At 43.2% G+C, this 26543-nt stretch overlaps 1 protein-coding gene across 1 annotated transcript in view; it reads left to right on the forward strand.

Annotated features, from left to right (window-relative positions):
- cdca2 (cell division cycle associated 2) overlaps nucleotides 1–26543 on the forward strand; it is a 39319-nt gene that overhangs the window by 1431 nt on the left and 11345 nt on the right. Inside the window, exons 3-15 of the mRNA XM_078238499.1 lie at nucleotides 1547–1738; nucleotides 3276–3376; nucleotides 7094–7175; nucleotides 8395–8507; nucleotides 9074–9131; nucleotides 13265–13316; nucleotides 14089–14436; nucleotides 15013–15255; nucleotides 16255–16373; nucleotides 17480–17600; nucleotides 20258–20499; nucleotides 21729–21816; nucleotides 23221–23936. Coding sequence (XP_078094625.1) covers nucleotides 1547–1738; nucleotides 3276–3376; nucleotides 7094–7175; nucleotides 8395–8507; nucleotides 9074–9131; nucleotides 13265–13316; nucleotides 14089–14436; nucleotides 15013–15255; nucleotides 16255–16373; nucleotides 17480–17600; nucleotides 20258–20499; nucleotides 21729–21816; nucleotides 23221–23936 — 2475 coding nt within the window. The remainder of the gene's footprint in view (nucleotides 1–1546; nucleotides 1739–3275; nucleotides 3377–7093; nucleotides 7176–8394; nucleotides 8508–9073; nucleotides 9132–13264; nucleotides 13317–14088; nucleotides 14437–15012; nucleotides 15256–16254; nucleotides 16374–17479; nucleotides 17601–20257; nucleotides 20500–21728; nucleotides 21817–23220; nucleotides 23937–26543) is intronic.

The raw sequence follows: 26543 nt of genomic DNA on the forward strand, positions 1-26543 counted from the left end.
TGTGGTGCATCTGTAAAAGTTGGTGAGAATCGTGGCTGACATGCCAAATTTCCTTAGTCTTCTGAGAAAGTAGAGGTGTTGGTGGGCTTTCTTAACTATAGTCTTGGCATGGGGGGGACCAGGACAGGTTGTTGGGATCTGGACGCCTAAAAACTTGAAACAGGATGCTGCAACTTGGCCATATTTCTGCATGCATAATGCTGGACCGGGATAGAATATAAAAGCAGAGATGTCTTGCTGCATCTGTACAGGGCATTGGTGAGGCCGCAGCTGGAATACTGTGTGCAGTATTGGTCCCCTTATTTGCGGAAGGATATATTGGCCTTGGATGGAGTGCAGAGAAGGTTCACCAGGTTGATACCAGAGATGAGGGGTGTTGATTATGAGGAGAGACTGAGCAGATTGGGTTTGTACTCGTTGGAATTTAGAAGGCTGAGGGGGGATCTTAGAGAGACCTATAAGATAATGAAGGGGCTGGATAGGGTTGAGGTGGAGAGATTCTTTCCACTTAGAAAGGAAGCTCGAACTGGAGGGCACAGCCTCAAAATAATGGGGGGTCAGTTTAGGACAGAGTTGAGGAGGAACTTCTTCTCTCAGAGGGTGGTGAATCTCTGGAATTCTCTGCCCACTGAAGTGGTGGAGGCTACCTCATTGAATATGTTTAAATCACGGATAGATGGATTCCTGATCGGTAAGGGAATTAGGGGTGATAGGGATCAGGCGGGTAAGTGGAACTGATCCACTTCAGATCAGCCATGATCTTATTGAATGGCGGGGCAGGCTCGAGGGGCTAGATGGCCTACTCCTGCTCCTATTTCTTATGTTCTTATGTGTAAACTAAGGCATATTCAAGGCATTGCATTATTTGGGGGGCTGATATTTATCTCTGACCCAACAGGCGGCAGAAAATGGGTCAGTTGTGTTCGAGTTTTGTGGGGTCTTGAGTGACTGATATGAAATAAGAACAAAGAACAGTACAGCACAGGAAACAGGCCCTTTGGCCCTCCAAGCCTGTGCTGCTCCTTGGTCCAACTAGACCAATCGTTTGTATCCCTCCATTCCCAGGCTGCAAATGCACTGCCTTGGAAAAGTCGAGGCATTCAGGAGGGTATTAGATGATTACTTGAAGAGAAACAATATGCAAGGGGGACGGGGAAGCGCACTCAAAAGTCATGATGCTCGTTTGGAGGGCTGGTGCGGACACGACGGGCCGAATGGCCTCTTGCCGCGGCGGAAGAACTCGTGATAATTGCCGCCTGCGTTTATTAAACATCGCAAGGTTGAGAACACCTCAGAAATAAAAGACTTGGCCTGGAAAGTTGTATGGGATGGGGATATGGGGGAAACTTAAAAAAGAAAATCTTGTTCGATGCAAGCAATTAATAATCTACAGAAGGGACAACGGGGTGGACGACGGCTGAGCCGGTAAGATAACGTCTTTTAAAAACAAAAAGAGACATTAGATGTGTGTGTGTGAGAGAGAGAGAGCCAGCCAGCCAGCCAGCCAGCCACAAAAAGACGACTCTTCTGTCGACTGTCTGCCAAGCCGAGTGAGCGACCTGCCGGCGGCGGAGGGAGCTGCGGTGGCGCGCGCTCGGATTTCAAATCGCAGCACGTGACCCCGGCCCCCAACCGTCGCTCCCCAACCGTTGGCTCCACGTTGGCTGGTTTCGAATCCAGCCGCTCGCGCCTCCGTTTTCCGTTGGACGGGGACCGTCTCCGCTGGGCTGAGTGGACGGTGGGTGCTTGATGGTTGTTTATTGACTGACTGACTGTGGGGCGGTGTGTGTTTCTTCCCGACTCTTACAAACGCTTCATTTCCCCCGGCTGAAAATAAACAAAAAAAAAAGCCTGTGTGAATGTTGGAAATCTGAAGTGAAAAGCTCTCCACCCACCCCTCCCGCTCCGCGGTAGCGCTGAGCGGGTCCGGTGTCTCCCTTCGAGTGGCGGATTTCTCTTCAGAGTGAATTCTGAGGGAGAGTTCACATTGGACTGCAATCCTTAGCTCTTGTCTCTCTCTCTCTCTCTTTGCAGCAGCCGCCTCCAGACACGATCTCCGATCCGTTTCGACTCACTCGCAGCCTTTACTTTTGCTTTACCCGGGGATGGGGAGGGAAAAGGCAGTGACATGATGGTTCGCACTGCTGCTTCACAGCTCCAGGGTTCCTGGCTTGGGTGGGAATGGTAATCCGTATCTGTGTGGAGTTTGCATGTTCTCCCCGTGTCTGCGTGGGTTTCCTCTGGGTGCTCCGGTTTCCGAAAGAAAGGGTGAGGTGCTAAGTTCTTCCTCCGTGTACCCGAACAGGCGCCAGAGTGTGGCGACTAGCAGATTTTCATAGTAACTTCATTGTAGTGTTAATGTAAGCCTTGGCACTAATAAATAAACTGAAAACTTAAATGCTGGGACATCTCCGCAGGTCTGACAGCATCTGTGGAGAGAGAATGGAGTCTGGATGACCCTTCCTCAGAGCTCCGGAGAACTGTCTTGTTGGACTTGAAACGTTGACCTCTCTCTCTCTCCATAGATGCTTCCAGACCTGCTATGTTGCTTTCCAACACTATTTTTTTTCAGATTTGCAGCATCCAGAGTATTGGTGCTTTTGGTAGAAGGAAGGGCAGCGTTTGGGGGCTGAAGGTGGTCGTCATTGCTGTTGGATTATTTTGTCTGTTCGGAGCCACTAGGCTTTGCTGTTGTCCCTTCTTACTTCACCCTTCATCTCCTCTTCCCTGTCCACCCCCACCCTGGCTCCTTTTAAATACCAAAAACAGAAAATGCTGAAAAGTCTCAGCGGATCTCACAGCATCTGTAGGGAGAGAATAGCACCAACGTTTCGAGTCTCAATGAGCCTTTGTTGGCTTTATTCTCTCCCCACAGATGCTGTCAGACCCACTGAGATTTTCCAGCATTTTCTGTTTTTGTTTCAGATTACAGCATCTGCAGTATTTTGCTTTTATCCTTTTAAATATCCTCCAGTTGACTCGTGCCAGTTTACGGTTTCCACACTCAATTATCTGGAGTAGGTCTCAAGCACAGAACCACCTGAACTAGTTGAGAGTTTTACCACTCGGCGGCAAGTGGCACATTATTAGTAGATGGTTATAATTAGGACTTTGGATACACAAGGGATTGCTGGTACTGAGAATTGCTTGACATTTGAGCTGAGAACTGCTGAGTTTTTCTTGACAATGCATAGCCTTTTATTGACAACTGCAATTGTCACAAACTGGTCTCTTTCAGTAGTTAAAACAATTGTCTTTATTTTCTCATTTTTAAGACTATGAATTTGAGTATGGATCATAATGGGGGTGTAACTTGGATTGAAAACGGAAATAGCGAATTTCCCTCGCCATTGGACCTGAGGCCATCATTTGGAAGGTTTGTGAATTTTTGATTAAAAAGGAAGGAATTTATAATTAGTCATGTATGTAAATGACAGTCAAGCGATTTTTAACTTGGAGTGTACAGTTCACAAGGAGTCATGTAAATCTAGGATGGTATTAACTATAGAATTAAGTAACACAGAAGGGGGCCATTAAAACAATTGTATTATTGCCAGCTCTTGAGAGGTATAGTTCCCTCCTTTTTACCTGCAAACCTTTCCTTTTCAAGTATTTATCCAGTTTCCTTTTGCAAGTTACCATTCAACCTGCTTCCCGCACTCTTCCAGATAATTATAACTTGCTATGTTCATTTTAAAAATATCTAATTTTCCTCCCGTTCTTTTCACACTTAACATCTGTGACAGATGCAGTGAGAGAGTGACTGAGAAACACCAGTCACTGGTGAGAGAGGGACTGAGATACACCTGTCAGTGTACAGATATCTTGGTATTGTTTGCACTGTGGTGGGGCCTAGAGAAATACACGTGAAGTATAAGCTGGCTGGAGCGATGGGGCCCAGGGGAGCCTTAGTTGGAGGGCGAGGGAGGGGTGGGTGGGGGAGGGGGGGGGTGGCAGCGGGAATATGAGGCAGTCTGAGCAGGGAGTGGAGCATGAGGCAGCTGAAGCGGTGGGGTCCATGGAGGCCTGAGTAGAGCATCAGGCAGCTGGAGTGGTGGGGTTCTGGGATGACTGTTCAGCATGAGGTAGTCTGAGTGACGGGGCCCTGAGGAGCCATGGTGAGACTCAGAGGCTAATTATGACTGAACCATTGCAGTGCTCTGATACAAGTGATCCCATAATTAAGATAGTTTTCAGAGAACAGAACAAGCTAGGGGTCAGCAAGAGCAGGGACTCACCAAGCGGAGAGGCCAGCCTGAAGAGGAGCCAGTTGTCCACCATGATTAACATTTGTTAGTTCCCGTCCTATCGCAGAGCCTGGCCTCCAGTCGTCTCAGACCTCCCTTCCATTGGACCAAGACCCTGCTCTGCTGGAGCTATGTCATAGCTGGTGTGCAACAGCCATCCCATTTGAAAAAAATCACCCTGGTCCAGAAGCAGCATGTCACAGCCATCAATGCCTATACCCCAACCCTACACATAATGGAGCGACAAAGGAGACATTCTATTCTTGCCTCGACCAGTTGCTGTTCCGCATACCAAAGGGAGACAAACTGATTCTCCTCGGTGACTTCAATGCTCGAGTCAAGAGGAATGCAGATTTTTGGGAATGTGTTAGGCTGGGAGGGCATTGGAAAATAAACCCCAATGGAGGCCTCTTCCTGACAAAGTACTTGGAACATGATCTTGTCATAATGATCAGAGGAGGAGTACAAGAAGAGCAAGTCCAAGACCTTATGGTGACAAGTCCGAATGAGGGATTGCAAAGATGTCCGCATCACCTGCACCAGGATTGGGGCCGACGACAAAAAAACCTCTGCTGCAGAGTATCAGTATAGTTGGACTGATAGACCCCGAGAAAGAAGATCCACCGATGCCTCTTAACTAACCTGACATTGACCAATGAGTTCAAGCTGCAGAATGTCCACAGCACTTGGTCTGCCCTATAAGACACCATGATCAGCACCTGCGTGGAGATGCTGAGTCTCTCAACCAGGAAACGCCAAGACCTGTTTAACGAGAACAACCAGAAGATCTGGGATCTCTTAGACAGCAAACGCAAAACTTTCCTGAACTGACAGCTCCACCAAAAGTTGAATGGGAAGAAACAAGCCTATGGAAAACTGAAGGCCAAGGTGCAACAAAGAACCTGTGACCTAAAGAATAGATGGGGGTGGAAAGACGCAGGTCACTTTGCAACTCATCGACAGACACTGCGCAGTTTCTTCAATGCAATTAAAACCAACTATAGTCCGGGCACTCGGGAGAACCAAAAACAGACAGGTGCTCATCAAAGGGGCAGTCAATGCCTGCTGGGGAGAGCACTTTGAAGATCTCCTCACACAAGACGGAGCCTTCGATGCAAGAGTCATCAACAGCATCCCGTAACACAGTACCTGTCCATCTTGGCACAATCCCAGCTCCCCAAAAGATTGAAAAACCCATTCAACACCTGAAAAATCACAAAGCCTCTGGTGCAGATGGAATCCCTGCTGCAGTACTGAAATACGGCGGAGAAAGACTCCTGCCTCATTCATGATCTCATCTTATCTGGAAGGAAAAGAGCATGGTGGGAGATCTCAGAGACACTGATTGTGGCCATCTTCAAGAAAGGAGATATGTCCGACTGTGGAAGTTATAGTAAACTCCCTTCGTTTGCCAACCCCCCTCTATTGCGATTTTATTTATCCATGTAATCTGTTTGTAGCCCCAAAAACGTCACTCAGCTGCCATTTAAAATGCTGAACTCTCACCTTTTTCCTGTAATTCTTACGGAGAAAGCACACGCAGTGCACGTGCGGACTCTGCATGTGCAATTTTGCATGTTGCGATAAGTTGCAGAAGTGGTGTAAGTGTACTTTATCACAAATAATCACTGTCCAGAAAGAGCTACATGTGTCCTGTTCATCAGTTATTACTTTTAGCTTGATTGTCTGTTCTCCGAATGTGCTATTGCTTGTGAAGTGGCAATAGGTAAATATGGAATAAGTGCCTATTATTGTTGCTCATGAAGATGACAAAAAAAGCACTGCGTTTTTAATGATTTATTTTCCTGTTTGAGGGATGCTCATTGGGCAGGCCACTGGGAAAACTTGAAGGTCTTAAAATAATGGAACTTTAGGTCAGCTGGACCACAGGAGCAGACAGTTAAGGTCTGGTTTAAAATCCCATCCAAGGAATGCCATCTTGTGTGGGCTGTGATTAGAAAGATAAAATGTTAATGGTACAATTTGTATGACAGATGGAGTAAAATGTGGGAAAAGATTAAATTATTCACTGGATTCACTAGAGGTTTATGAGATTGATTCCTGGATTGAATGTGACAAATGTCTGGGTAGGTTCTTCAGGAATCCATGTAGTCTATTTTTGTTGTATCTATCATCTATTGTAGGGTGTGGTGTATCTGACCACAGATTGCCTGTTATTTCACATGTTTTTCTTCCTAAACTTGTATAGTAAAGTTTTCCAAACCTGTGCAATCTTATTCCTTTATTCACTGAGTAACCGTCTTGTATCTACTTTAAACAGAACATTATTGGTCCCCAGCCAAATCTCCCATTCTATCCTGGGATCTGGCCAATGATGATGACAAGATGAGCGGACATTTCTTCACTCAGCTGTGAATATTTGGGATTCTCTAACCAGAAGGCTGTGAATTTGTGGTTCTCTCCCTTAATCTAAGGGATATATGGATTGGGCTGAAAAATGGAGATCAGTTATAACACTGAATGCTACAACAGGCTTGAGAAGCTGAATAGCCCGCTCATGCTCCTATTTGTTCTTTAGGCACAAAATAAACTTGCTTACCATTCATTAAACTGGGATTTTATTACAAAGTTGTGTACTTGCAGTCAATAGGTAATTAAATTGACTATCCACTTGGATTTCAGTGATTCAATAATTATTAACTGGCTCCTTCTGCTCCTGTTAGGGAAACTGTGCAGTTTCAACAGTACCATGTTAGCAATCAAAGTTTGTGAGAGTGTCAAGAATTGTTGAGTTTCCTGAAGTCTTCACACCTCACTGACTACCTATTGTATCTTGCAGGTGAATGACTTTTGTAATCCAATTTGTAATTTCTTTCAATTTTCAGAAATCCAAAAGTTGACCTTGACGTCATGGGGCCTGATGTGGCAGCAAAGTACTGTCGATTGACAATGTGTCAGAAAAATAAAGTAAGTATTACAATAACTGTGTCCATGATGGGTACATTCATACAGTACTATCTCTGAGGTAGTGTCAGCCCAAAACTGTACTGAATTGCAAGGAGACTTGTCTGCTCTTGATGTTTATTTTTGAATATAAATCTGGCTTTGTTTACATTTCACATCTACATTCATTTACTTGATCAATGCAGAAATTCATTGCTGAATACGATGTTACTCTGTATTTTCCACAACCACATAGATGGATTGTATTAGTATTTATTATATCGCTAGGCATTGACACTTGAAGCAACATATTTTCAAGTTAGAATTACAAATGCAACTGTATACTTTGGGGAAAAAAAGTCTTGAGCTTCCAAGGATTATCCAGCAATACAGCCACTTAAAATATTTATAGTAACACAATATAGGAAGAAAAGCAAACTTTGGCTTGGTATGGTATGAAGTGTGATGCCATCAATTAATCGTCACAGATTTATCCAATTAATTGTTGCTCAGTTGGTTGTATTCTCGCCTGAGTCACAACAGCTCCTTGATCAGGGGTTCTGCAGAAGAGCTTGAGTACAAAAATCTATGTCGATATTTGAGGGTATTACTGAGGAAATGCTGCACTTTTGAAGGAACATCTTTCAGATGAGACAATACAATGAGGCTTTGCTTAAATTCTTGGTTAGATGTCGATGATTCCATAACCTCATTTCGAGTAAGAGGAGGGGAGTTAGCTCTGGTGACCTGCCAATATTGATTTGTCAATCAAAATTACAAAATCAAATCTGGTCATTATCACTTGCTTTTTGTTGAAGCGTACCTTGTGCAAATTGGGGGCTGCTGTGTTTCCATTTGCTGCACCATTGGAGAAGTACTTCATTGGCTTTGGAAAACTTTGAGACATGCATTGGCATGAAGAACACTTCGGATGTGCAACTCTTTTGTTATTCTTGGGCAACTTTCTACTCACCACAACTCAAAATTGTCTCTCCAGAAATAACCCAAATTTGAAAGAAGGTATTTGAAGTTAACATAGTACTGCTTTTGTTGATGCTGATTGGCACGTATGAGGTGCAGGTGGCCACAAAAGAGAATACCGAGTAGAACAAATGGGTATTTGGACCTTTAAAGGAGTTGAAATAATGTCAAATTCCATTAAAATTACATCAAATGTTGAAATGTTAAATTCCATTGAAATTGCATTAAATCTTTGACGTAAGCAATATTTGAATCTTTTCAGGTGTTTTTAAAAAGTCAAAGTTGTGCTGCATCTGCTTGGATAAATGAAAAATCTGCGTCTGAAGGAAACTTAGTGAAACCGTGTGATATTACAGTTTTTAATGGTTCTGTCAGGTAATTTTGCATTATATACTTCGAAACCACTCCTTGATTTTGTTTAAATATATAAAATACAGGTTGTGGCCTCATTAAATGCATATATTTACCGCAAAGTCATGACAGACTGGGTAACTGATAGATTCATTCGCCCCTCTTTTAGTAACTGATCGTAAGCTGGTTCCATAGCAAGGGCCACTGTTCTGTGGTAACCAAGAAGAAGAAAATAAAAGTTGCTCTCCATGGCAACTGAGAAACCACTGGGGCAAAGTGTATGGATGTTAAGGGATGGCAAAATTTAACTCAGCTGAGATACCCTTTATGGTTGAAAAGGTTGGCAAAACCTGTCTCTTACATTAGCACGGAGCATTCAGTTGGGTGGATGATGTGTGGAACTGTAAATTTATTAGGTTAGGCAGTTCACTATCATTGACCTCTTTACCAGTCATTCAAGCTATCAGATTTGTTGGGTCTCTAAAATTGACAGGCAAACTGTCAGAGGTCAATATTTTTTACTGTTAAGAGTTGTGCTTTTTTAAAAAGTTTGAGTGACAGCGCATGTCTTTGTGTGACTTAATCCACAGATATGAGAACCAAGATTTGGAAGGCTTTGCTTCATTGTGTAACGAGGATGTGACACAAGTACGTCATTTAATATTTTATAATGATTTTTGACTATATGTAAGAGTTGAGATGAGGTAACTGCACTACAGTCATGGTGTTGAACTGTACCCATGGATCTTTAGTTTGATGACTGGTGCTTTCTGAGCCTGCTCACCTCAGCCAGGACATTGGATGGGATGCTGCAATGATCTCAAAGCACCAATCTGGTGAGAGGAGAATAAATTACCAGTTGATCACTATCCATCAATAGATACTGAAAAATCTGCATGTCAAGTATCAAATTAGGACAGGTTTGGACTTGCCTGTTATTCTCATTGGTCAAAACACTTGGTTTTGTTCACTAGATGCAAAATGATGAATTGGCACTGGACTGTTTCAGGAGGACTCAGTACGGATTTGAAGCTACACATAGAAATTGTACAGAGGCAGATGAGATCTACTTTTGTTGTCAAGAATATTTGCAAACTTTTCTGCAGTGAGCATGTAAAACTAATATTTCGCTAGCAATTGCAGCAATCCCTCATTGAACACTAACATGTTCCTGAAAAAGACATACAAAAAGAAAATGAGTTTCCTGTGAAAAGCATGTAATAAGGATGTGTTCTTGCCCTGACCTGTGATTTTCAGATTGAAGGCCTTCTTGTACATATTAAATTTACTTTTAAACATGATGACACATGTTTGAATAAAACTGCCTAATTTGCGTGGTAGGATGGATTCTTCAATCACTGCAACTTTTGCCTCTTAACATAAACAGTTGCATCCTACTCAACTCCTTGCTCAGGGCAAAGTTGGCAGTAAGAGCTTGGGAGAGGGGCAGAGAGTTTCAGGAGAGATGTGTTGTTGGAGTATGGTTATTTTCCAGCTGAATTGTGCGGTCATTTGATTCCACTGTGTTGCTGTAGGTTCTGACTGAGATGTGCAATTCGCAAAGCAGCGGTGCATGTGCAGTAACTGCACTGAAGCAAATAGAAATAGAGGCCGTGCATGGCTGCTCCATTTGGACAAGTTTCCTCCCTTAAAAGCAACGCTAAAGTGAAAACGGAGTCTCAGAATGTGCTTGAAATGGAGGCTATTTGTACACATACCTACACAGACTATGTGAATGATGTCCTGCTAAACCCAATCTTGTGTCCAGTGATAAGTGGGACCAATAATCGTTGCTGCTTATGCTTGTCCAGCTTTAACTTCAAGCAGCTGTAAAGCTGAATGGTGTTCCTTGCAACAAACATAGACTTAAAACTTTGCAAGGCACCTTCCAAGAGAGAAAATATGCACAGGTTGTATTTGAGACCAGGATAGCACTGGGAATTTCATCATCCCTTTATCATCCGGGCTACCCTGCACCTACTCAGGCCCCAAAATGAAATCCATCCCTTGTGTGCCTCAGGGATCGGTGCTAGGTCCATTGTTATTTGTCATTTACGCTAATGATTGGGATGAGAACTTAGTAGGCATGATTAGTAAGTTTGCAGATGACACCAAGATTGGTGGCATAGTGGACAGTGAAGAAGGTTATCTAGGATTGCAACGGGATATTGATCAATTGGGCCAGTGAGCTGACGAATGGCAGATGGAGTTTAATTTAGATAAATGCGAGGTGAAGCATTTTGGTCGATCGAACCAGAGCAGGACTTACTCAGTTAATGGTAGGGCATTGGGGCGAGTTATAGAATGAAGAGATTTAGGGGTACACATTCATATCTTCTTGAAAGTGGAGTCACAGGTGGACAGAGTGGTGAAGAAGGCATTTGGCATGCTTGGTTTCATTGGTCAGAACATTGAATACAGGAGTTTTGAAGTCTTGTTGAAGTTGTGCAAGACTTTGGTAAGGCCACACTTGGAATACTGTGTACAGTTCTGGTCACCCTATTATAGAAAGGATATTATTGAACTAGAAAGAGTGCAGAAAAAATTTACTATGATGCTACCAGGACTTGATGGATTGAGTTATAAGGAGAGGCTGGATAGACTGGGACTTTTTTCTCTGGAGCATAGAAGGCTGAGGGGTGATCTTATAGAGGTCTATAAAATAACGAGGAGCATAGATCAGCTAGAGAGTCAATATCTTTTCCCAAAGGTAGGGGAGTCTAAAACTAGAGGGCATAGGTTTAATGTGAGAGGGGAGAGATACAGAAGGGTCCAGAGGGGCAATTGTTTCGCACAGAGGGTGGTGAGTGTCTGGAACAAGCCGCCAGAGGTAGTAGGAGAGGCGGATACAATTTTGTCTTTTAAAAAGCATTTAGACAGTTACATGGGCAAGATGGGAATAGAGGGATATGGGCCAAATGTAAGCAATTGGGACGAGCTAAGGAGTTTTAAAAAAGGGGGCAGCATGGACAAGTTGGGCTGAAGGACCTGTTTCCATGCTGTAAACCTCTGTAACTCTATGAAACATGTCTCTTCTGTGTTTTTTGTGTCTCTTTTAAACCTCTTTCACTCTGGCTGTAATGTATGCTCTACATCTTCAGCTTGTTCGTTGTAAGTACCTCAACTGCCCTGGAGGTCATTGATTCCACACCCTGTATCCTGGGCAACGTTGCATGTTAAACTGCATTTAGGGCTTCACGATCATTCTGAATTATAGCACTTAGACACTGACCTGTCTGAGATGTTGGTGGGAAGTGATGCTTTCAAGATCATGCCGTCTGCTGCCAAAAGCAACAGTGCGTTTACTTCAGTCAGTGAATTCCAGTGCCATTTTAGTGACAGACCTGCTGACCCAAATGGAGTTTCCTTAAGTTTCTTTGCTTTCCATTACAGGCACTCTTCAGAATTTCAGCCCAAAGTAAAGCTTTATGCAGTGTGCTTCAGTTTTAACCGCAAGTCTTTCATAGAAAAAGTAATTCTGTTCCCAAACAAGCCATTGAGAGTGAGATTTCCAAATTGAAATTTGGACAGAATAAATGGCAGTTCCTCTTAGGAACTTAGTCAAAACAGCTGAGTTAGTTTCATGCAACATTCTTATTGTCAACAGAAAGAAGAGACTTGCATTACATAATTTGAGAGTGGTTCAGATTTGAGAAAATTTAGGATTGAACAAATGTGACCACTCCAGTTCCCCACATGGAATTGTTACTTGCCAATTACACAGGTTCAAATAGGTTGTGTTTGAATTACTGCAGCCGAGCCCCAACCATCTTTAGCTGCATCAGTGACCTTCCTTCCATCATAAGGTCAGAAGTGAAAATGTTCACTGATGATCATACACGTTCAGCACAATTTGCGACTCTTCAGATACTGAAGCAGTTTGAGTCCAAATGCAACAAACCCTGGACAATATCCAGTAACATGCTGCACAATGTCAGGCAATGACTATCTCCAACAAGAGAGGATCTAACCATTGTCCCTTGACATTCAGTGGCATGACCATCACTGAATCCCCTCCCCATCAATATCCTGGGATTATCATTGGCCAGAAACTGTACGAGAACAACCATAGAAATCATAGAAACCCTACAGTGCAGAAGGAGGCCATTCGGCCCATCGAGTCTGCACTGACCACAATCCCACCCAGGCCCTACCCCCACACATTGTCCCCGCTAATTCCTCTAACCTACGCATCCCAGGACTCTAAGGGGCAATTTTTTTAACCTGGCTAATGAACCTAACCCGCACATCTTTGGATTGTGGGAGGAAACCGGAGCACCCGGAGGAAACCCACGCAGACACGAGGAGAATGTGCAAACTCCACACAGACAGTGACCCGAGCCGGGAATCGAACCCGGGACCCTGGCGCTGTGAAGCAGCAGTGCTAACCACTGTGCTACCGTGCCGCCCATATAAATACTGTGGCCATAAGAGCAGGTCAGAGGCTAAGATCCTGTGGCGAGTAACTCATCTCCTGGCTCCTCAAAGCCTTTCCACCATCTACAAGGCACAAGTCAGGAGCGTGATGAAGTACTCTCCACTTGCCTGGATAACAGCACTGTGGATGTCCCTCCACCTCAGGGACTGCAGCAGTTTAAGGAGACAGCTCACCACCATTTTCTGAAGGGCAACTAGGAATAGATAATAAGTGCTGACCAAGCTAGTGGCGCCTACATATTGTAGAATGAATTAAGAATTTTAAAAAGCTGTAAAACCATCATGTGTAATTTCTGAATGTTGTTTTGGAGTGCATTTTTACACCTGAGTTATCGTTGCAATAGGAGAATCTCGCGTTGGAAGAGCATTTACCCAAGGCAAGGAGGAAAGCATCTGGTAAAGAATAAACATTACTTATTTTTATGTACTATATATAAGAAAATTAGATTTACAAAGTGTTGTTGTTGAGTCTCCAATGCAGTGGATCAATTTTGGATTTCAGTCACTTATGTATGGGAAAATGTGTTGAAATAATAACCATTGAATCTGTTTCTGCTGTTACAAAGCTAGGAATGCTGGCCAGGGTGGTGCCCTATGTTTAATGTCCACAGAGACAAGAAGTATCTGAAGGATGATGTTTATTCTGTACTGCACTGTGATGGCAGTCCAGATCATGTGCACTCTCCGTTTTGAAAAATATACCCTGCAGTAGCAGTATTGAATTTGAGCCATGTTGACAGTTCAATATTCAGTCCTGGGGCACAGTCCTGTGGGGAGTGGGTGGAGCAATTCTTCTGTCGGTGGATATTGGAATATGTTCTGCACTCGAAGATTTTGTCATGCTCTATCTATTCCATTCCAAAGATGACTTCCAGTCAGAAATATGAGCGAGGGGTGGGAAACAAATTACTATGATGGAAGGAGATGGGATGATGTTTGTAACGTTACCTCACTGCACCTTGCTTTACTTATCTCTTTTGTGACATTCAATGTCAATTTATTTCTTTGTAGTATCCTTGGAATGTTTTGTTCAAGACACTATTGTTAGAAATTATGCTGTTTGGGGCAATGAAAAAAGCATTGAACTTGTATAAAAATATCTTGGAGCAAGTTGCAATTACCAGCTGTAATTATAGTCAAATAAATGAACTATGCTTCTCATTAACAGGCAAAAGGAAATCACAAGATGATCCCTTGCGTGAAATGACAATATCATCAGCCAAAAAACAAGATCGAAGCACCAAGCAGTTATTTTGTCGACGGCTATTACAAGCAAATAACAGACCTCATGTACCACTAACTTTACAAGAAAAAAAAAGATTGCAAATTCACAAATTAGTGAAACATCAATCCAGAACACAGCAAACGTGTTTACATCAAAAAGGATCAGATGAAACATCTAAAAATGTAGCTGTAGATAAACTGCTAACCGCATCGTTAGAGCTGGGCCTCCAGTCTGGACACTTAACTCAGACGAATGAATTGTTATGGAGACCTGTTGCTTTAGAAAGTAAAGGTAACTTTTTACTCTCCCCTGTGTTTACAGGACTTGGTTTGCATGGATCCTTAACGTGATAGTGAGCATACTAGAACACAACTATAAAATGAAGTGTCTTTACAATGAGCCACTTTGAAGCGCTGATTGTGTTGGTGAGAGCACCCAGCACTGAAGATAAATTGGTACAAAGAAATTGGACAATAAGCTGTTCTTAATTTCTTTGTTTCATCATTTTCTGAACTTGCGGACTCTTCGTGGTTTTCATGTCCTGCATGAGCCCTCCAGTATTTTATCAAGTATCCAGCTTTGCATGTAAATATAAACAGTGAATGTTGCATTTTGTAATGGACAGAGTCACTGTTGAATTTAAACCTGTTCTCACCATTGCACTTGGCAGAAGGATTTACAACAATGCTTGGTAGCAGGAACTACAACTGATTACTTCCATTTCTCCCAAACCTGTCATTGAGGCCACTTTTAGAATGAAACCAGAAATTTGTTGGAAGTTTTGAGCAAATCTGTGAATCCAAGCACATATATAGACAAAGCTTGTATCCCTGTATTTGAATTGATCGTTTTTTCCCCCTTTTTTAGGCACAACAGTTGGTCGAGATGATGAGGGGAGGGCTTTCTTTCATGCAACACCTGGTGATTGTGCCCCTTGCAGCATGCTTAGTGGTGACAATATTGCAAATAAACAGGAAGACCAACTGATGAAAGCGAACAAGGAGCAAGCTCATGCAATGGTTTTAATTAATGCAAAAATACCCTCCACTCCACTGGGTTCTGCAAACCAACTGGGAATTGCAGCAGAAATGTTCGACTGGAAGTCAGCAGGTAATCTGTAACAGCGAGTGGAGAAACTTCACGTCATCTTAAGTTGTGTTTGTCGGGATGCTGCACTTGGCTTGGCTTTCCTTGGACTCCAGAGCATGCATATCATCTGATGTTTCTTACTTTTGTTCAATCACAGGGTGCTTGAAATGTGTATGCATGTTTAATGTTTGGAAATGATTGGGTTTGGGGTGCAACTTCACTGTCAGATTCCTGTACCATCAATTCCTGTATGAAAAATGGCTATGGAAGCAGGTCATAGCTGGTTGGTGGGGAGAACAGGTACCTATGATGTAGTACCCGAGTAGCAGTCAGTTTATTTCTAGCAAAGCAACCAACTGTTTTTGGATGGAAAAGTAGTGAAGACCGAACAGTGTACAATTTGATCTTGAAGACATTTTAGATGTCTGAAATGTTCTTTTTTGCAGTTTTAAAGTAACCAGACAAATATTTTATTTTCAAAAAGCAACCCGAGTAATGTTAAGAGTGCAAGATGAAAAGCTCAAGCTTTTCTGTTATAATTATCAGGAGTTAAAAGAAGGACTAAGGAAAGGACAGGGGAGTGGGGAGAGCTGAGTTTCTCTTGAGAGAGCAGGTGCAGATAGGATTGATTGAATAGCCTCCTGAGTTGTAACGAGGACAACGTACCTGATCAACAGCCCTGCCAATCTTCTGGATGTTACATTTAAGGATTTAGCTTGCTAATTTGACCCATTCTCTGTTGAGCAAGATCTGTGCTGGGACGACTGACTGGTATTGCCTGCAGTATTAATAAGTAAAATGACAAACTTTTACCTACAAGGTGTCTGCTAAAAGTCCATGTTTGTGATAGCACTGATGCGGAGAAAGTGCTGCCATCTTAGATATCCTTCCCTTTCAAGTTTGGAGGCTTGTATCTGATAGAATAATTTACAAAAAAGCATCAGAATTACATTATTGTTTCAGCATTTGACTGGTCAAGATGCATGATGTGTATAATATTTCCTTAAATTTGTGTTACAGAAAAGTCCTCTGTACAGAGGAAGAGATTTTCTCGGCGAGTATCTTCTGTTGGAGCCCGAGGATCCCCAGAGACCAATAGTCTTATCCGCTATATAGCCAAACAGAGAATGCAGCCACAGGTATAATTCAGAAACTGGCATTGCTCACAATTACCCCATAGGTCTTTATGACTGAGGTTGTCCCAAAAGCCAGGGGAGGCAGTGGCGTAATGGTATTGTCACTGGACTAGTAATGCCCTGAGGACCCGGGTTCATATCCTACCACAGCAGATGGTGAAATTTGAAATAAATTAATCTGGAATTAAAAGTTTCATGATAGTGACATCATTGTCGATTGTCGTAAAAACCGTCTGATTCACGAATGTCCTTTGGGGAAATAAATCTGCCATCCTTACCTGGTCTGGCCTACATGAGACTCCAGATCCACAGCAATGTGGTTGACTCTTAAATGCCCTCTAAAATGGATGGGCAATAAACGCCAGCCAACGACACTCATCCCATAAATGAATTTAAATTTATTTTTAAATAAATGTCCTTTGAAGTTTGATCCATGATCTTTGCTGGGTTAACTGATTTGAGCTAGAACAGAAATGGGCTGCCAAAATTGTCTTTTGTGCCACAGTTGAACATAGTGCTTCTGGGCCGGACTGTGGTAGATAGGGAGAAACTGTTTCTGCTTGTGAACGAATCAAGAATGAGAGGGCACAAATTTAAAGTGATTTGCAAAAAATCACTTTTGTAAAATGAGAAAAACTTTTCACATAACAAGTAGCTGGAGTCTGCGATGCACAGTCTGGAAGTGTGGTGGAGGCAGGTTCAATCGAGGGCATTAGATGATTACGATATAGAAAATTGTACAGGGGTGTGAGGAATGGCAATAAGCCATGATGCTTGTTTGGAGAGCTGGCGCAGTCACGCTGGACCAAATAGCCTCCTTTTCCATAACAATTCTGTGACTACACCTCACATGTTATGACCTTTTATATGGAAGAGTGCAATTTGAACAAGTTGTATGCTGCTGAACCATGACTGAGAGGAAGTGATTTGAGTGTCCATAATAATTTCAAAGAATCCTATCACCCATCAGCCTTGGTTTGATTTGATTCAAGCTAGGCATTCACCTGCTGTGGTCGCTCATTCTCCAAATGCTAAAAGAGAGCTTTTGCAGAACCTCAACGATCTTGACAATTAATTGATTCAGTGATTTTTTTTTTTTGGAATCCCAGAAAGTTGCAATGCTGAAGAGCAAGATGGCAGGATTCATGGACACATTTGAAGTTTTAGAACAGGGTGAGAGGAAAATGTCCACCCCGGAGCAACTGCATCTCTCTAATTTGCAACAAACTGGTAGGATTATAATGCATAACATGACATGAGCACAGTTATTCAGCGGTGGATGTTAGAATCTGAATGAAGTCATAAATGTTCACATTTAAGCTTGAGATAACTGTGTCTTGAATTGTGTTGGCTGTTAATTCATTTAGCAAATCAACCACAAGCTGTGTCACTGAATCATGCAGATCATAAAATAAGGGTTAAATTTTGGTTTGCGTTGTTTGCTGAGTTCAGCTGAACTAATAGTATGGCTGGCACATTGTACCTTTCGTTTTCACAGGCGATGACTGATCAGTGTTTGCAGCATTTTCTGTGAGCTGACTGGCCATGACATTGTGGTACAGGTAGACATTCAAGTCAGAGTGCACATAAGCATGTAGCAGTAGTAGAAGACAGTATTGTGAGGCGATTGACACTGGTCTCTGCAGCAAAGAGCCAGGGTCCAGATAGCTGTGTTGCATCCCCATGCCAAGGTTTGGGACTTATGCTCCTGGCTGGACTTGTCGTCGTCCATGTAGAGACCAACCACATAGGTAGAATGAGGAAAGAGGTTCTGCATGGAGACTTTGAGGAGCCAGGCACTTAAGTTAAACAACAGAATCTCCAAGGCTATAATCTCTGGGTTATTACCTGAGCTGTGTACAAATTGGCATAGGTACATAAAATTAGAGAGGTTAATCTGTGGCTCAAAGACTGCTGTGGGAGAAGTGCATTTCGCTTTGTAGGAGACTGTCACCAGAGGTGGTAAAATTGGGGGCTAGACCAATTGGATGGCCTGAATCTGATCTATGCTGGGATCAGTGTTCTAGCAAATTGAAGTGGAGAGGGCTTTAAACTAAATGGAGCAGTGGGGGGGCAATGAGAGAGGATACGCAGGCTTACAATGCAAAATAATATTGCAGTATTGTAAAACAGCTATTCAGATAAGAATACTCTAAGTGTGACAGGAAGGACAATGTACAAACATAAAAAGCAATATATAGAGTCAAACAGGGAAAAAATCGTAAAGGGTCAAAAATAATGGTTCTTTACTTAAATTAATTAACGGTAGAAATTGAGGTTTTTGGGTATGAACTTATAGCCATTACAAAGTTGTGGTTACAAGGAGGTCAAAGCTGGGGCTAAATATTAAAGGGTATGTGCCTGTTCGTAAGGACAAGCAGGAACGAATAGGTGGTGGGGTAGTTTTGTTACTATGAGATGAAGTAAGTACGATCGCAATAAATGAGATTAGATTGGAAGATGTGGAATCCATATGGGTACAGGAGAAATAACAAGGGGAAGAAGGCACTGGTGGGAGTAGTCTATCTGCCCCGTTTCAGTCTGTACTGTTGGATGGTGAATAAATTAGCAGATAATGAGGGCATGCAAAAAGGCAGTGCATTAATCATGGATGACTTTAAGCTTCATGAGGATTGGTAAAATCAAATTGACAGAGGAAGAATTCACAGTTTCCTGGAACAATATGTTGTGGATCCAACCAGGGATCAGTTATTTTGGGTCTAGTGATGTGTATTGAGACAGGATAAATAAACAATCTGAGTAAAAGATCACGTGGGAAACAGTGACCATAGCATGGTAGAATTTAGCATTCAGTTTGAGAGCGAGGAACTTGGGTCTGAAACAACTGTGCTAAAAGAAATGAGGGCAGAGTTGGCTGGAGTGGATTGAGCAATAAATTGATCAACAATGGCAGACGTTTGAGAATATTTCATGAATCACAACAAAGATATCCCAGTGAAGGAGGAGGATTTTAGGAAGGCGATAAATGAACCATGATGAACCAAGGAAATTAAGGATAGCATTAAACTGAAAAAGGAAACATTTGATGTGGCAACGATTAGTGGTAAGGAAGAGGACTGGGTAAGTTTTCAACATGAACAAAAGATGACCAAAAAATAATAAAGTGGGGGAAGATAAGCTGTGAAGGTAAAGTTGCAAGTAATATTAAAATGGACAGTCAGAACTTCTTTAAATAGATAAAAAGGAAGAGAGAGGTTGAAGTGAACATAGGCCCCTTAGAGAATGAATCAGGAAATAATACGGAACCTGGAATTGAAAGAGTTAAATAAATGCTTTGCGTCAATCTTCCCGGTCGAAGACAAAGAGCATTCCAAAAATACTAAATAATCTGGGGCAAAAGTGGGGGAGGAAATAGATACAATAACGATCGCTCGAGAAAAAGTACAAAGGAAACTATTGGGACTAAAGATTGATAAGTCCCCAGGATGTGATGGGTTGCATCCTAAAATATTAATCAAAGTATCTACAGAGATGGTGGATGCAATGTGATTAACAGTCCCATGAAGCTGCTGCATACTTTTTGACAGTTCATGTAATTGTTGTGCTAAAATGGATAAACCCACTGGAATGGGGGAATTAATACTGATAAAAGGCATGGTCAATATATTGATACACTGCTTGTTCCTGTTTTGAGGTAAAAAATAACTGACACAAAAGAAAATTGTAACAGAACCATAATAAAGCTGGTGGTGTTCAGCAGGCAGCATATCTGGTGAGAGAAACAGTTAACTTAGTACTTGATGACTTTTCACTATCTTTTTTGACAGCAGTACACATGTGCTTGGGATTTCCACCTTTTCTATATGTTTAAAAGTTTAAAAATTTGCAGAAATGAACAAAACGTTGAAATAATTTTGGTGTTTTAGGTGCAAGTTCTGCAAAGAAACGTGGCTGCATTCTTTCACTGAGTGACAGTAAACCACCAGTAAAGAAAAAAGTTACTTTCGGAGAAGAGCTGAGTCCTGAGCTGTTCGATAAAAGTCTGCCATCCAACACCCCTTTATGCAAAGGAGAAATGCCAGTCTGTCAGAAGATCGTCTTAAGTGAAGGTCCTTCCTCAGCTCTAAAACAAAGTTTCAATGCCCGACTTCGTTTGGAAGATGAAATGGTAAACTTCTGTAATTTGGATGAGCCCCTGTTGAAATTGGGAGAACAGGTTTTGTGGGATCTGAAGTTTTATAAACACCAACATCGAGCAGCAGAGCAAAAAAGTAAAGATAAATTCGTACAGCTTACGGCAAAGTCAATCTATGAATATTGTGCCCAGTGTTAGGTGAGCTTTCGGTCCCATCAATCTGAAGTATGACGTGTTGGAGTAAAAAATAGTCACACTGCAATACTACAGGAATGATGTGAAATACCTATGGCAGAGGGAAAAATGCATCCGGAATGTTAGACTTGATACTCGAATACTTCAATGATTTTATGCTGCTCTAAAGAAGCAATCAAAACATGCTGAACCTCAAATAAAAGTCAGTTAATAAGCTGGAGTGTTTGCTGCTGAAGCTCTACAGCGTTATGGCCAGAGTAGAGTATTGTGCTCACTTTTGCCCATTAAAGTGTAAAATACTTGAGTGAATGTGCTCAGATGAGTGTCATGAGGCTGAAGTTAATGCCAGGGATTTAATTATGAGGAAGATGGAACAAAGTTGCATTTTTCAAATCTGAAAGATAAGATATCGTCAAGGAAATCCAAATCTACTGAAGTACTTCAAATTAATCCTAAACAATAGAACACGAGACAAAAATGGCAAAAGAAAAAGTTGAGGACTGATGGAAGAAAGATGTTCATATAAAGATTGATAAAGCTGTGGGATGGTCTGCTTGGTTGGATGGTGGAGGTGAAAATTCTGGAATGACCAGTATGAAGTGGTGAGTGGGAAGTGTTTGTTTTTAATTGATGATTGATCTAAGCTGGGCTGAATGATTTTGAATACTCAATTATCCATGAAGTAGGATTTTAGAGTGGTATGTTTGAAACATGTTTTGATGTAGGCTCTTCAGAACAGTTTTCAGTTATCATTTTTTAAATTGACAGGTGAGGTCACATGGCTTCATTTGGGTCTTTGGATATTATCATGCAAGCAAGTTGATGGGGTTTTGATTTAATATTCTTGATGTTGGGACAGACCATTTGTCAGCGCAGCAAACCCATCAGTACTCTATTGGAGCGTTTCACATAGTGTCTGCTCCACGGAGTTCAACCTTGCCACAAAGGTTTTTGATCTTACATCAACGAGATGTGTAAATATCTGAAGTTTCAGGAAATGTTTGCGGTACTCTCAACTAGGAAGAAAATGCAGAGTATAACCTGACCACTTAAACTTATTTTACCAGCCCACTTCCAATACTCTGGCTAACAATGACATCAGTCCTGTGAATGACCATCATGACAAATCATGGAAACTGCTTAGAAAATTGGCAGGTAAGTTAACTGAATCTTAATAGTTGTTTTAGAAACCTATTGTTGTGTGGTCAACTTAACTTTTGTCTTCTCACTGAGAGAGCTGAGTTTATTTGTGAGTTGAAGGGAGTGTCTGCAGGGTGTTGTATCATGGAAGGTAAAGCTGTCCCTGACTACCTTCAACTGAAAGTGGAAAAGTGCACACTTTCCAGAAAGGATCACTGGAGCAAGAACATTAGCCTGCTTTTTGTTTTGTTATATTTTGACTTTATCAAGTTTGAGGGAGGTGCTGTGACCAAGATTAATTGCAGTATCCCAAATGCTCAGAGAATTTCCAAATTTGAAATAATTTGCAGAAGAGATGAAATTTAGTTTGCGTAGTTCAGTACTGCCCAAAAGATATATTTATTAACTGAGCCAAAAGATTTGGTACTGCAGAATATTGATAAATTTGTTCCCAATCGTCTTAGTACTTTTTTCGTCTTCAATGCCTGGTTTTGTTGAACTTCACAGTCTTGGGAAGAAGGTGGAAAATGATTTAAGTAGATAGCTTCAATATGGAGCCATGGCTAGACAAGGTGTCATGTGCTGAACAGCAACATCCTTAGATTTGTCTGGTTCAAATAAGTATCCTTTTTTATCGACAAAAATACATACTTTAGGTATAAACATGCAAGTTTCAGGGTAGTATCAGAAACAATGATTTGAACATAAAAGGGACATTGTATCCTCCTGGAGCTTGACTGGAGTGAATAATGAAAGAAGGTGCCTGATTCATATAGCGTTAACTGCAGACTGAAACCCGGCTGAATGAAGTATAGCTATTTCTTTAGCTGAAAAGCTTGGACAAATTAAGAGGAGAGTGGAAGCAAGCTATCCAGCAGTTAGTTGTTTTCTAGCACTGAGCATTAAGGATATTTCTTCCATGTTGGGAACTGAAATCCTTATGTTGTGTAGTACAGCTGCAATCATTTGAATATTGGAATTAAAAAATCGGTATCTCGACTCTAGTGACCTGGTGGGTTATTTTGATCACTTGGCATGATGCATAATTAATTCTTGGATTCAATTCAGTTTGATCTCTTTTGTGGCAGCAATTGAGTTGCTACAATTATTTCACAGCCCTGGATCTGGGAAAGAAAAACTTAGTCAAGATTTTTCATCACGGTCCAGTGACTCCTGCTATAAGGTGGCATAGTATGGAAATTGCAGGGCTGGACTGTGACATACCGCAAGATAGAGTAGCTTGCAATATTCTTTCTCTCAGCTCACAAATTAAGAATGGTCACATGATCTTTTCTTGGAGTGCTGCTAATGGCTGTGGACCTTAATTTCCATATGTGATATTGGGAATATGGGAAGGGGCAATGTGGGCAAAAGATCTGTCAATCGCTTGCTTCTAATTATATTTTTTATTTCAAATAGGTAACATAGAAGATGGTACTGACGGAACCCATAATGTTGATGAAGAGAGATATTCCCCGGTCCCTATCAATTTTGAATCACTGTCTCCACTATCAGCATATGCATTTGAATCAAATCTTCAGAAGAAGTACAACAAAACTGATGAATATCCTCATGATATTTTGGAAATGGAAGTCCAAGAACTGAAAGAAGAGCTACTGGATACAATTAGTCCTTCCAGACACCCTCAAAAAGAGAATGAAGTTGGGGCCAATAATGTCACTTGCAGAACTGTGATAAACTCAAAGAAAATGGAGTCCGCTAGTAACCTAGAATTGTCAAGAATAAGTGGAGAGTCTGACAAATGTTTTGCCACAGTTGGTGACTTGGAATTTTCTGGAATGAAAGCAGCATCAACAGTTGAGTTTGATGTGCACCACGTGACTTGTATGCTTGATGAAATGTTGAAAAATAGTGACCATCAGGTCAGTGACCAGGAACAAGCCAGTTCTTGTATTTTGGATACGTGCCCTGTTATTCAGAATGTTAGTGGTAAACAAAGAGCTGAAACTGAAGATCTAACAATAAGCGTAGAATTGACAAGTAAAGAAGTAAATCCAAAATCAAAAGAGGAGGTGAAGAGTGGAAATCGGGAACAAGAGTCCAAAAAAGATGAACCCCGCAGATCAACTCGAAAAAAGAGCAAGGTTCAGAATATTTCGAAGAATTCAGCTCCAGTAAGAGAACTTATATTGCATGTTGATCATTTTGAAACACCATTTTGTAACAGCGCTGTTTAAGAAGGGAGGGAGGCAGCAGACGGGAAATTATAGGCCGGTTAGCCTGACTTCAGTCATTGGCAAGGTTTTAGAGTCCGTTATTAAAGATGAGATCGCGGAGTACATGATAAAAAAGACGGAGTCAGTACGGCTTTGTCAAGGGGAGGTCATGTCTGACAAATCTGTTAGAATTCTTTGAGGAGGTAACCAGGAAGTTAGAGGAGAACCAGTGGATGCGATTTATTTAGATTTCCAGAAGGCCTTTGACAAGGTGCCGCAAAGGAGACTGTTAAATAAGTTAAGAGCCCATGGTGTTAAGGGTAAGATCCTGGCATGGATAGAGGATTGGCTGACTGGCAGAAGGCAGACAGTGGGGATAAAGGGGTCTTTTTCAGGATGGCAGCTGGTGACTAGTGGTGTGCCTCAGGGGTCGGTGCTGGGACCACAATTTATCACGAGACACATTAACGATTTGGAAGAAGGAACTGAAGGCACTGTTGCTAAGTTTGCAGATGATACACAGATATGTAGAGAGACAGATAGTATTGAGGAAGCAGAGGGGCTGCAGAAGGTTAGGAGGGTGGGAAAAGAAGTGGCAGATGGAATACAATGTGGAAAAGTGAGGCTATGCACTTTGGAAGGAGGAATGGAGGCATAGACTATTTTCTAAATGGGAAATGCTTAGGAAATCAGAAACACAAAGGGACTTGGAAGTCATTGTTCAAGATTCTCTTCAGGTTAACGTGCAGATTCAGTCGGCAGTTAGGAAGGCAAATGCAATGTTTGCATTCATGTTGAGAGGGCTAGAATACAAGAGCAGGGATGTACTTCTGAGGCTGTATAAGGCTCTAGTCAGACTCCATTTGGAGTATTGTGAGCAGTTTTGGGCCCCGTATCTATGGAAGGATGTGCTGGCCTTGGAAAGGGTCCAGGGGAGGTTCACAAGAATGACCCCTGGAATGAAGAGCTTGTCATATGAGGAATGGTTGAGGACTCTGGGTCTGTACTCATTGGAGTTTAGAAGGATATGGAGGGGGATCTTATTGAAACTTACAGGATACTGCGAGGCCTGGATAGAGTGGACGTGGAGAGGATGTTCCCACTGGTAGGAAAAACTAGAACCAGAGGGCACAACCTCAGGCTAAAGGGACAATCCTTTAAAACAGAGATGAGGAGGAATTTCTTCAGCCAGAGTGTGGTGAATCTGTGGAACTCTTTGCCACAGAAGCCTATGGAGGCCAGATCATTGAGTGTCTTTAAGACAGAGATAAATAGGTTCTTGATTAATAAGGGGATCAGGGGTTATGGGGAAAAGGCAGGAGAATGGGGATGAGAAAAATATCAGCCATGATTGAATGGCGGAGCAGACTTGATGGGCCGAGTGGCCTAATTGTGCTCCGATGTCTTATGGTCTTTTGGTCTTATTTTCAACAAGCCAATCAATTGCTTGTAAAGTTAAGAATTTTCATTGGAAAGTGGAATTTGACTTTATCATTCAACTTTAACCAGTGGTCCTGTTGGGCGTGGAAAAATGTTCTTTGTATTCGTTTAAGGGATGAGGATGTCACTGCCCAGGCCAACATTTATTGCCCATCCCGAATTGGCCCTCGAAAAGGTGTTGGTGAGTTACACCTTGAACAAGTCCATGTAGTGGAGATACACCCACAGTGCAGTCAAGGAGGAGGTCCCATGATTTTGGCCACAACAGGTGGCAATACATTTCCAAGTTAGGGTGCTCAATGACTTGGAGGGGTACATTGAGGTAGTGATGCTTCCAAGTGGCTGCTGCCCTTCCTTTAAATGGTCCGTCCCTCCCCTTTCCCCCCGCCCCTCCCCTTTCCCCCCCGCCCCTCCCCTTTCCCCCCCGCCCCTCCCCTTTCCCCCCCGCCCCGCCCCTTTCCCCCCCGCCCCGCCCCTTTCCCCCCCGCCCCGCCCCTTTCCCCCCCGCCCCGCCCCTTTCCCCCCCGCCCCGCCCCTTTCCCCCCCGCCCCGCCCCTTTCCCCCCCCGCCCCGCCCCTTTCCCCCCCCGCCCCGGCCCTTTCCCCCCCGCCCCGGCCCTTTCCCCCCCGCCCCGGCCCTTTCCCCCCCCGCCCCGGCCCTTTCCCCCCCCGCCCCGGCCCTTTCCCCCCCCGCCCCGGCCCTTTCCCCCCCCGCCCCGGCCCTTCCCCCCCCGCCCCGGCCCTTTCCCCCCCCGCCCCGGCCCTTTCCCCCCCCGCCCCGGCCCTTTCCCCCCCCGCCCCGGCCCTTTCCCCCCCCGCCCCGGCCCTTTCCCCCCCCGCCCCGGCCCTTTCCCCCCCCGCCCCGGCCCTTTCCCCCCCCGCCCCGGCCCTTTCCCCCCCCCGCCCCGGCCCTTTCCCCCCCCCGCCCCGGCCCTTTCCCCCCCCGCCCCGGCCCTTTCCCCCCCCGCCCCGGCCCTTTCCCCCCCCGCCCCGGCCCTTTCCCCCCCCGCCCCGGCCCTTTCCCCCCCCGCCCCGGCCCTTTCCCCCCCCGCCCCGGCCCTTTCCCCCCCCGCCCCGGCCCTTTCCCCCCCCGCCCCGGCCCTTTCCCCCCCCGCCCCGGCCCTTT

Source organism: Mustelus asterias, chromosome 22, assembly GCF_964213995.1.
Source record: "Mustelus asterias chromosome 22, sMusAst1.hap1.1, whole genome shotgun sequence".
In the NCBI taxonomy this organism is placed as follows: domain Eukaryota; kingdom Metazoa; phylum Chordata; class Chondrichthyes; order Carcharhiniformes; family Triakidae; genus Mustelus; species Mustelus asterias.